Raw genomic sequence first — 11,541 nt, 5'->3', positions numbered from 1 at the left:
AAATCTCGGAGACTTAGATGAATAGATAGAAAAATAAAAATAAAAGATGAATGAATAGATAGAGAAAGAAAGTAAAAAATGAAATACGAACCATCTAGATCAATAGATAAATAAAGAAAAAGATGGTTGGAGTGCATTCACCCAAAACTAAACTTATCTTTTTTTTAAAAAAAATAAATTTGATTCATTTAAAATTTATAAGTTGTCACATGAGGACATGACTAATTTTGATCTAATTTCCTAATTTACTCGAGGAAAGGAAGATCAAATCATATATTTAATAATACAAATGCTGTGAAATGTGCCAAGGTAAGGCCTTATCTTCTTCATCCTGCGTGTGCTCGACCTAAAACGGATTTAATAATTATCCAATTTTTTTAATATTATCTTTTAATTATTTTATATATTTTTATCTCTTTATTCTTAAAAAAATAACCCATTGCTGCTTCCACTCCTACGATTTAACTTTACAAAGTGATGCAATCAGTGACAAATACAACTTTGTGTTACTACACACTCAAAAACTGGGCAGAAAAATATTGACGATGGATTACCTAATTCACTTTTGTACGCAAAATTAGTCAATAATTTTCTCATCTCAAAGGAGTTACGAGCAAAGTGACTGAAGAAGCATCCTATTACCTCCAACCATTTCTTTTAGTCGCTAGAAACCAAAAAGTAGATGCCTAACTGAAGACTGTAAAAAAGATCATAGCAGGTCTTCCTACAATCCATAATACTGAAATGGTACGTTACCTAACGATTACGATGTGAAGAAGCTGAAGTAGAACACCACCTAACGATTACGATATGAAGAAGCTGAAGGAGAACACCGGGAAGCAGTAATTCAGGTGACACACAGAATTAGCATGAAGAATTCTGCAAAATTTCTTATGACCTATTTACAAGTCGCAAACGAACCAAAGCCAAAGAAGTGTGTTAAGAGCCATCAAGAATTGCCAGACCGCTCCAAGAAAAAACCGGCCAGTCTTCCACTACCTGAAACTAATGAAAATTTTGCCCTGCTATATCTGCCAGCAGCAACTAAGGGTAAATTCTGCCAGATCTAGCTCCATCAGGTACTGTATGTGGATCCAGTGCTGACAGAACTTGAGGCATTGACATACCCCCAGAAACAACAATCTCTGCGTTCCCCATGAAAAGAATATCATGAATATTAATTTTGACTGATATTAATGATAAATGAATATAGGCAAAGTGCATTAAACAATTAAAAAGGACAGAAATCTACCAATTCCTTCACGAACAGAAATATTTGGTCTGATAACATCTTTTGAGCTGACCAGAAAAATGTCACCGATATAAAGATGGTTGGTTGGAACATAGACACAGCAGAGTTCTTCCTCACCAGAATAACTCTGTTGGAAGATCAATTGAAATGAGAAATGTGAGACTACAGACAAGCCACCGGGAAGAAATAGAGACAAACACTAACAACAATGATGCATAGACCAAACGTTGCTCATGCACATGCAAATTCGATATTCAAGTGAAGACAAAAAATTATTTACCTTTTTTTGTCTTTTGGACAAGGGCACATGACCTGAGGCTATAGGCAGGACTAATAGAAAGTCATCCTAGGCCACAAATTGGAATACAATGTTCACTCATTCCATGTAAAGCCCATTGAGGTCATAGAGAGAAGCCAAAGCCTTAAGAAAAGGAGCAACCATGCATATAACATAGACAGTATCTGCATCCAGCAGGAAATAATGCAACTATGGTTGATCAAACCACTTAGCCCGTCATTCAAGATGACAATAAGAACTAAGCTATGTGTGGTCAGTCAAAGAATTATTCACTTGATAAAAGGATTTTAACACCAGTTTGGGGCCTGTTTCATTAACCTAGGACCAGTGTGATTTTTGTATCATCAAATAAAATAACAAAAAATTAAATGCATAGATACCGGTAACAAGTTATATGTCTCGACACCAATACTTAGTCAAACCAATAAATAATGGTTGATGCATAATGATCTGATCATGATTTAAAAACTTGACTTGATAGCACTACAATGCATGTTCACACAGTGGTTGTTTCAACACCAACAAAAATCCTGTGAAGTCCAAACTATTTGGGGTCACCTAACATAGTGGTTGTTTCAAATAAGTAATAATGTTTCAATAATTCTAATACATAACCCATGTCAACCTAAAGCTAATTAAATGTTTGAATACGACTACTACTCGAGGACCACAATCTCTGTAACATAGGAACTCCCTTACTGTCCTATCAGAGTGAAGCCCTCTCTTTTAGTTAACTAGAGTCGTATGCTCTTTCACTTAACTAGTTATCTGCACATGCTGCAGATAAGTTAATTAGCATCCATATCAAGGTATTCCTTGTGACAAAAAAAGACAAATTCAGTGCAAGAGACTCTTGCCAATTCGGCATCTGAGGAAAGTCAAAAAGTATACAACCTACTCCTGCAGCAACCAGAGAGGATGTTTCCCTGCTGATATTGTCAAAAGAAGTTCAATGAATTGAAGGATTTAACTAGGGTAAATGATGCATATGTATCATTGACAACATGCATATCCCTGTTATTGATCAAACCCACCTTAGGGAGCACTGTATGAGTTTTGAAGGTCAGGCACTACGATATGTGTATAGAAGTGCCTTGAAGTGTCCACTTGAACCCTAGTTTTCTTATGTTGTTTAGAAAAAAAGAACTTTAAGTTAAACCTGAACCCTCATATAAATGCTATCAAGTAGAAAGCATTGTAAATCTTGATCTACCAACCATGATAGAGACATTTTCCCACACTTTTTACCCTAAAGGATTGCTTGTGAACTGCTCTGTTCCAATGATCTTATTCTACTCTCTCTCTCTCTCTCTCTCTCTCTCTCTCTCTCTCAGTCTCTAGTGCAGTGCTGCAACTTGGCATGCCATCAGCTCTCCATCCCACCAGACACTTATCCCAGCTGTTCATTAATGAAGATTTGGCCAACTACCAGGCTTTTCTTATCAAGCTTTAAGGATGAACTGAAACGCACGTAAAGAGTAAGATATACTGTCTTATTGTAAAACACCAAAAGGGAGAATCAGATCTTTGGACCAGTGCATAAAACAAAATTGTTTATGCACATAAACATGAATATGAACCACAAAAGCCATCATGAATTATTATGCAACATGTAATACCACCAATAGTTAACGATGACAGCTGACAAGACCTGAAGAACAACAGTGGAAGTGATAAATCCAAATGCATGTTCACCAAGCCGAGGGTGCCTGATAATTACAACTTCCTTGAATGCTTGTTTATTCTGGTCTGTATTAAAAAAAAAAAGAACCAGTGATATATATACTTAGGTTTGAAAAATTGAACAAGTAGAAATTACTTACCAGGTGAGACAGCAGAACTAATTTGCTTAGAGGCATTGTAGATGTGACGAACAAATGGCATCCGCTTGATAAACCATTCGCCAAGACTAAGGACAGATGCACCAAGCCATGATGACATGAATACTCCAACCAAGAAAATGAAGGTTATGGAAGTTACAAAACCAAGTCCTGGGAAGGTAAGGATTCAGCATTTAGAAAACAAAACATTGACAGGAAGGGGGACAAATTAAAAGAATCTATGGCAAAGGCTCTTCTTCAAATTTAGCTATCTTACACCTGTGTTTGCTCCACAATAGTGAAAAACCCCAAGTGCTTCCAAAATGTTCCACCCCAAGCATAACAAAGGACAAAGCAAGAAAAATTTACATGATACAATTGTGCATGCACATTGTTGAGTACGCTCCAAGAATTGTGCATGTGTAGCGCATGCTCCAAGACATGTGGATGAACACACACGTAGACAGTGATTTAAAAAGCGCTAGGCGCCAAAAGGCGCCAAGGTCCAAAAACGCCCGAGGCGCTAGGCGCTCGCCCAGGCGCTCGCCCGAGCGAAGCGAGGCGCTAAAATATAAAAATATATAATATAATTAATAAATATAATTATTTAAAATTTTAAATAAAAATATGCTATTCAATTAAGAAAATCTAATATACAAAATCACAATGTCACATTAACAAAAAGTTTCAAAATTCAAAACATTAAAATTTTACATCAAAGTCATTCATCATAATCAATATTATCGTCATTTTCACACAAATCATCTTCATTGAATTCGTCTTCTTCCTCTTGTTCTTCGATTCCTTCCTCTTCATCAAGATATGTTTCATTCTCTATGTCTTCAACAATAGCAGGAGCCGAGCTTGATGCTTTTGCACTCATTTTTCTCTTTGACATCTGTCTTGTATATGTTTGTAATTCTCCAGCACCTGAAGCTCTTGCCACATCTCCCCACGTCAATCTATCATCTTCAAATACAAGCTCGTCTTCAGCATCTTGCAAGTTAGCACCCATTTCTCCTACTAACCACTCATTTGAATCATCAATATCTTGCAATGAGATTGAATCAAATCTATTTTTCAAATCATGACGAGTCTTCAAAGCTTGATTATACTTTATGTAAACAAGATCGTGCAATCGTTGATGTTCTAACCGATTTCTTCTCTTCGAGTGAATCTGTCATGTCATATAATTTAAAAATATATTAATATATATATCTAAATAAATAAATGAATTAAAATAAAAATATTTAGTAATACTTACATGCTCAAAGACACTCCAATTTCGCTCACAACCCGAAGCACTACATGTCAAACTAAGTACTTTGATAGCAAATTTCTGTAAGTTCGGGGTGGAATTTCCAAATAGACTCCACCATTCAGCTGCAAAATTTATGTTATTATTAGCAATAACATAGTAACATAATATATATGAAATTAATTATATCAAATTATTAATACCTGGAGAGGTAGTTGTCCTGGATCGAACGGCAATTGGAATTCCAAAAAGACCTTCAGCATTTTTATATAAAGATAATTCATGAATAATCTTATCTTGAACCTCAATGCTGGGAACTAATCTTGCAACACACTGATATAACCCACCCAAAACTTCTGCATCAAATCCAACAGATTTAATCTTATAAAAGAATTCAGGGTTCAAATAATATCCTGCTGCATGTAAGGGACGATGAAGTTGACAATTCCATCTTTCGTCAATGATTGTAAAAATTTTCTCATATTTTTCTTCATTTTCATTAAAAGATCTTTTAATCGTCTCCTTTGCTCTATCCATAGCCTCATAAATATATCCCATTGCAGGCTTATTTTCATTATCCACCAACCGAAGGACTCGAACAAGAGGGCCCATTACCTTTAATATATAAACTATATGATTCCAAAAGGATGGCATTAAGATGATATCAGCAGCCCTCTTGCCTTTTGCTTCTTTTGCCCATTTACTTGTCACCCATTTCTCAGAGGTAAACATATTTCTCAGAGTATGTTTTTGACGATGCACGCTCTGTAATGTCAAGAATGAAGTAGCAAATCGGGTAACACCATGTCTCACTAATTCTTTATTCCCTGTAAATTCTCTCATCATATTCAAAGCCCCAATGTGATTATAAAGAAATCCAACAACAAAAATTGCCCTTTCTAAGGTTTTCTTGATTTCTAAGATCTTTCCAATATCTTCCAACATTAAATCAATACAATGTGCTGCACATGGAGTCCAATACAAGTGTTGTCTTTTTGATTCAAGCAATTTACCTGAGACAAAGGATAACAAAAATGATAAGACTTAAGAGTTTAACACACTTAATTGAAGATAAAATAATTAACAAAATCAAAAGATGAATATTACCAGCTAAAACATAATTGCTTCCATTGTCGGTTATGATTTGAACGATATTTTGTTCTCCAATTTCTTCCACGAAGTTGTCAAGTAAATCATATATCTTGTCTCCAGATTTTACAAAAGATGAAGCATCTATTGACTTCACAAACATAGTCCCTAAAGAACAATTAACCATAAAATTAATTATACTCCTGCGCCTCCTGTCAGTCCAAACATCTGACATAATAGAGCAACCATGTGTTGCCCATGATTCTTTATGACCCTTTAGTAAGTCATTTGTATAATTCAACTCTTTTTGCAGCAATGGAACTCGCATCTCATAATAACTTGGAGGTTTTAATCCTGCACCATATCTTCCAATAGCTTCAATCATATCCTTAAAACTGTCTAAACGAGTTGTACTAAGGGGAAGACCAGCCTGATAGAAGAAGCGAGCAATGTGCTGAATTGTTCTTCCTCTTATTTCTTTATCACAAGCATCACTTATATTTGTTTGTCTCAATTTTGAGCCTCCTGCTTGCCCTTGTTGTTTCTGGGATCCTTGAAGCATATATAGATCCATCGGTCCTTTTCTACCTTTCTTAGTACTCATAACTTCTTTTCCTTTTTTGTCGTATACTCTTTTTTCACTTGGGTTAATACTTGCAGAATAATCTTCTTCTTCATCCCTGAGATGTTCAACATTGTCTTCTGGTAAATTCCCATAAGATTCATTCTTTTGTGTCTTCTTTTCATTCATATAATTCAGCAACTCTTCTTTTACCTCAGGTGGACATTTTTTGCAAGCTGCTGCATTCTTGAAATTTCCTACTAGATGTTGTTTTGCACGAAAAATACCACCTCTGGTAGTCTTATCGCAGAATATGCAAGTCACTGCATTAGGATCTTTCGGATCCTTCAAATAATTATACTTCCATGCAGGATCTTTTTTTGATACCATTGGAGACTCTATTGAGTTGCTCTCTACACTTGCCATTTTTGTTGAAACCTAACAATAATTTCAAATAAATAAAAATTAACAACATTAAAATCAAAGTAATATATTATTAATCTATTAACAGAAAATTAATCATTTCAAAATTCAAATAAACTTAATATTAAGAGTATACTGAGGAGAAACGAGGAAGCAGCAGTGGCGAGCGGCGGCAGCAGCGTCGGCGGCAACAGCAGTGGCGAGCGGCGGCAGCAGCGTCGGCGAGCGGCGGCAGCAGCGGTAGCAGCGGCGAGCGGCGGCAGCGGCAGCAGCAGCAGCAGCGAGCGGCGGCAGCGGGAAAGGGAAAGGGAGCGGAAGGCGCGAGCAGCGGGAGGCCTCGAGGGAGGCGCGAGCAGCGGGAAGGCTCGCGGGAGGGCTCGCAGGAGGCGAGAGGGCTCGCGGGAGGCGCGAGCAGCGGGAAGGCTTGCGGGAGGGCTCGCAGGAGACGCGAGCAGCGAGAGGGCTCGCGGGAGGCGCGAGCAGCGAGAGAGCTCGCGGGAGGCGCGAGCAGCGGGAAGGCTCGCGGGAGGCGCGAGCAGCGACAGCGGGAGCAGCGGGAGCAGCGGCAGCGAGCGACGAGATCGCGATCGGGATCGGGATCGGGATCGAGAGCGGCAGCGGCAGCAGGTTAGTGTTGGGTTAGGGTTTGGGTTATATCGGTTTAGTTGGTTCGATTGAACCAACTAACAACCGAACCAGGACCGAACCAGACCTAAAATTCTGGTTCGGTCGCCTTGGTTTACCCAGGCGCTCGCCCGAAGCGCCCAGCGCCTGGGCTCGGGCGAGCGCCCAGGCGGCGCCTGTTTGAAGCGCGCCGCCTGGGACATTAGCGAGGCGCTCGGGCCTCGCCTCGCCTCGCCCGAGCGCCTAGGCGAGCGCCCGAGCGCCTTTTGCAATCACTGCACGTAGATACTTAAATAACATATGAAGTTACATAAAAATGAAGAGGTGATTGTATCACAAACAAGAAATGAAAACGAATTGCTCAACCTCACTAAATAAGACAAGTGACCCAGTTGATTGACCGAAAACCGTGGCAAGCTACTTGCAAAACAGAACATCACCCACTTCTTCCTGGATGTACTAATTTCAGAGTACACGTCTGCAAGCTTCTATACATTTGATCCATCAGACCCAGAAAGATGGCTCGAGCAATCAAAAGATGAAACCCTCAGTCATTGGACTTTCCAATGAAAATTTGTGATGCCCAATCAGCATAGGAACCTAAAGGTTGCTACTTGCTAGAGTAATTGAAATTTTACAACAGTCTTTAGATTTTCAAATGAAAGAAGTGTATTATGTCAAATGTGAACTGCAAGGTTAGCCAGACTGGTTTTGCAGCTTAAGAATGAGAAGAAAAACGACAGGGACTTTAAAATGGAAGGTCCAAAGAAGCATTAATGGTTCCAGTATTATATTATCAAAGAATATGTTCGATAAGAGTGAAACAATCTCAGCTTCAAACAGCATCCAGGAAAAATCAACAACCATCTGAGAACATGTACTTCCAAACAGAAACCAGTAATGGAAAACTCAGCTACAAAGATCATTTAAATAAATATTTCATTACAATAAATGTACAGCATCTGAATTGTCACTTGAATCACATAGAATATTTTGAAAAAAAAATAATAATGTGCATACCAAATAAGTTTATCCCAAGTTGAGCATAGATCGGAGAAAAAAATCCATCAACAAAATGAATAAACCACCAGGTGATATAAAAGGTGATAGCAATTGGAAAGAGGATCACACTGCAAATGCAGAAAAAGTGATCGGTCACTAGTTAATAAGATCAAAACTAAAAGCATATGTAAGTTCATGCTGGATATAGATGAAAGAAGCTTACCATCCTGTCATGAACTTTTTCGAAGCCCAACTGTGGATGACTATATAAAACGCCTGCACTTGAAGAAATGGATTAGTAAAACCATTTCTTATGAAAAGCTGCAATGATAAGCATCAAGTCTACATACATCGTCACAATACTTGATAAGGATTTCAAAACGAGAGCAGTTAGCACATAAAGAAGAACCACATAACCTTTTTCCAGTAGTTAATGCAGTGGCAAACATCACGGGCTCTGTAATGAAAACTTAAATCGAATGTGGGTATGGTGTTAAGACAGAAACTATTTGCCACAGTGAGATAGCAACGGGAAACAATGGCAAGGGCTTTAAAGTTCTCCATTTGAGCATTCCGCTCAACTAATAAAAGTGACGTACAAGGCACGAAATAATTAGAGAAGTTCAGTATATGCTGCAGCTAAACTTCATATATTTTAGCAAATGAGCTCTACCATCAACATATTTCCTCGCAGATAAACGGCCAAGGCACGTCTAACACGATTCGATGTCATTGATCTGAACATTGTTAACCTCAGATAACAGGAAAAAAAAAAGGATTTTTTTTCTTTGATGCCAATTCCTTACACCAAATATGCGAGAAGATACGATTATATGTTCCAATTTCAAGCCTAATTAGGTCAAAAGAATAGCATCCTTCCGCGGCTCATGAACAAACCCTAAAAACAATAACTAAAACCAGACTCAAGTCCATGAACATCCATATCACAGAGGCGACAATGATCGCCGAATACCACAAAACCAAAAGGAAATGAGCGGAAACAATGTAAAACGAAATCGTAAAAGGAATGCATCAAACCGAATAGAAGATCGACAAGAACGAAGAGATCGGTGGAGGTGGACCACCTCTCTACCGGTGTGGGAGTGGCGGTGGTGGTGGTGGTGGTGGTGGTGGTTAGGGCAAGCGGAGGAGGAGGAAGCCCTGGAATCGGAGTCGTGGTCCGCGACGGGGATGAGCAACTCACGATCCCTCTCCCTATTTCCCATTGGACTCGACGACTTCTCGTCGCCCATCATCGCCTCGCCTCGATCTCTCTTCCTCCCTCGCTCTTCCAGTCGCTCAACCGAAGCGCTGAAGCAAACCCAAACGGAAGGGAAATGAAATGGTAGAAGACTTTACACACCCTCCAATAATACCCAAACCTTCACCCTCATCAACGCAAAATGTGGCGACAATCAAGGGCGGTTGACGTCACTCACGGCTGACCAAATCGATCTAATGGACGGTTGAGATCAATTGGGTGAATGCGCGGGCCTTCGGTGGGTGGAGAACATAAAGGTTTCTCCACATAATGTGCTAAAGCAATTGCCGCGTCGTCTGAACCGTTAGATCTGGACGGGTCTCTTAATCTGGACGGTTGGACGGTCGAGATGGAGATGGGAACAAAAAGCATCATCCGATGACAAAATATTGATTTTTGGGAATATTCTCACTAAGAGTTACAAAAGTGAGACAGAAAATAATATCTATTTAATTTGATCATAAACTACTGTATGTGAGGTTTTGATCAAATTTATTTAATCTCTAACAGTGGGAGCATTATGAGAGAAGATAATAAACTTCAATCAATAGTTGAACACTAAACCTTCTTTAACTCTCATATCAAAAATCACCAATCATATACATTAAAGATTTCTAATATCTTAATTATGTATACAATGTTTGTTATATTTTTATCTATTTTATTCCTTGTATGATTAAATCTTATCGTTTTCCTATCATAATCAACCTATACTATAATAAAAAAATTGTAAGCCGTAATCAGATCGATTACATGAATGATTTATCGTCATTTATGATTTGGATAGTGGATAGTTAGTCTTGGTATCATTATAAGTCAATATATTTTTCTTTTTTCACACTTATGATATCATAATTAGTATTGATACTCTTTTTCTACTTAACATTTTATATATTTTTTATAGCTATTATAAACCCTTATAATATATATATTATAAGGGTTTATAATATATATATATATATTATATTATAAACCCGAGTCTGATACTCGTTCCCGCCGTCGGATTCATGGTCATGGAGGAAGTACGGGCAGAAGCCCATCAAAGGCTCCCCTAATCCCAGGTGCGTACTTGGCTTCCGCGTGTGTGTGAGAGAGAGCTCTGGTTTCTTGTACGTTCGTGGCCATGCAGGAGTTACTACAGGTGCAGTAGCTGCAAGGGTTGCCCGGCGAGGAAGCAGGTGGAGTGCAGCCGCCTGGACCCCACCAAGCTCATCGTCACCTACTCCTTCGACCACAACCACCTCTGTCCCCTCCCCAGGAACGGCAGCCGCCACCAGAACCGCCTACCTCCTCCGGCGCCGCCCCCCATAGAGGAGCCAGCGCCGCCAGCTCAGTCAGGCTTCAGACCGCTCGAGTCCACGCCCGAGCAGGAGGCGAAGTACCCCGTCGTGATCGGGAAGAACGAGCCGCTGCAGCAGGTCGACGGCGGCCGCCTCCCATGGTTCTCCGACGTGGCTTCTGCTTCCACTACCTCGGCTGGCTCCGACGAGCTGCTCTACGGCTCCCTCCATTTCGGTAGCGACGCGGCCACGGGATCGATGGCGGGGGAGAGGGAGGCTGGGCTGGGGGAGGAGTCGCTGTTCGCGGGGCTGGGGGAGCTGCCGGAGTACTCAGTGGTGCTCCGCTGGGGACTGACGTCGGGGCACACCGGGTGATGGACGGCGTACGGCAGTTGATGCTTTTACTTTTACTTTGGTTGACTACTCCGACACGATCTTCACAAATCAGATTTCTAAGTTATCCACAAATAACAAAGCAAATGAAAGCCCAGAAAGCCCGGAAATATCTTTTTTTTTTTTTTTTTGGCATTAGCGAATTGATATTTGAAGGAACAACAAAGGAACAAGTATATTTATATATACAAATAAATGATTGTTAACACATAGAAACCATCCACTGGTGAGTCAATCCAATTGATTTACTGTTGAAAATATAGGTCCTTCACTGTGACT

General features: G+C 39.6%; 2 protein-coding genes across 4 annotated transcripts; one reads left to right on the top strand and one right to left on the bottom strand.

The window, feature by feature from the left end:
• Positions 1-619: 619 nt before the first annotated feature.
• LOC135607719 (protein LIKE COV 1-like) lies at positions 620-9,651 on the bottom strand. 3 transcript variants are annotated; one of them, XM_065099735.1, is made up of 8 exons: positions 9,414-9,651; positions 8,552-8,604; positions 8,347-8,456; positions 3,374-3,541; positions 3,202-3,299; positions 1,253-1,379; positions 1,000-1,145; positions 620-898 (listed from the first exon to the last, which is right to left on the bottom strand). In XM_065099735.1, exons 1-7 carry the CDS (start codon positions 9,582-9,584, stop codon positions 1,045-1,047), a joined length of 828 nt encoding a protein of 275 aa, XP_064955807.1. In that variant the 5' UTR covers positions 9,585-9,651; the 3' UTR covers positions 620-898; positions 1,000-1,044. The 3 variants fall into 3 exon arrangements, with proteins under 3 accessions (XP_064955807.1, XP_064955806.1, XP_064955805.1); XM_065099734.1 differs by having other exon boundaries at positions 620-1,145; XM_065099733.1 differs by lacking the exons at positions 620-898; positions 1,000-1,145; positions 1,253-1,379; positions 3,202-3,299; positions 3,374-3,541 and adding exons at positions 3,548-4,547; positions 4,635-4,753; positions 4,832-5,641.
• A 922-nt stretch (positions 9,652-10,573) lies between these two features.
• LOC135607569 (probable WRKY transcription factor 65) lies at positions 10,574-11,244 on the top strand (the record flags this gene model as incomplete). Its single annotated transcript, XM_065099510.1, has 2 exons — positions 10,574-10,650; positions 10,719-11,244. Coding segments are annotated over 2 exons (603 nt in total), but the record flags the coding sequence as incomplete, so codon positions are not given.
• Positions 11,245-11,541: the final 297 nt, after the last annotated feature.

This window comes from Musa acuminata, chromosome BXJ2-3 (genome assembly GCF_036884655.1).
Source record: "Musa acuminata AAA Group cultivar baxijiao chromosome BXJ2-3, Cavendish_Baxijiao_AAA, whole genome shotgun sequence".
Taxonomy (NCBI): Eukaryota; Viridiplantae; Streptophyta; class Magnoliopsida; order Zingiberales; family Musaceae; genus Musa; species Musa acuminata.
The sequence above is the reverse complement of the archived record's forward strand: the minus strand, read 5'-3'. Positions and strand labels throughout refer to the sequence as shown.

Coding starts and splice junctions, on each gene's coding strand:
- LOC135607719 (XM_065099733.1), bottom strand. CDS start 9,584: ATGATGGGCGACGAGAAGTCGTCGAGTCCAATGGGAAATAGGGAGAGG. Junction 4,754..4,831: donor CAGGACAACTACCTCTCCAG/GTATTAATAATT, acceptor TAAATTTTGCAG/CTGAATGGTGGAGTCTATTT. Junction 4,548..4,634: donor ATTGGAGTGTCTTTGAGCAT/GTAAGTATTACT, acceptor ATGACATGACAG/ATTCACTCGAAGAGAAGAAA.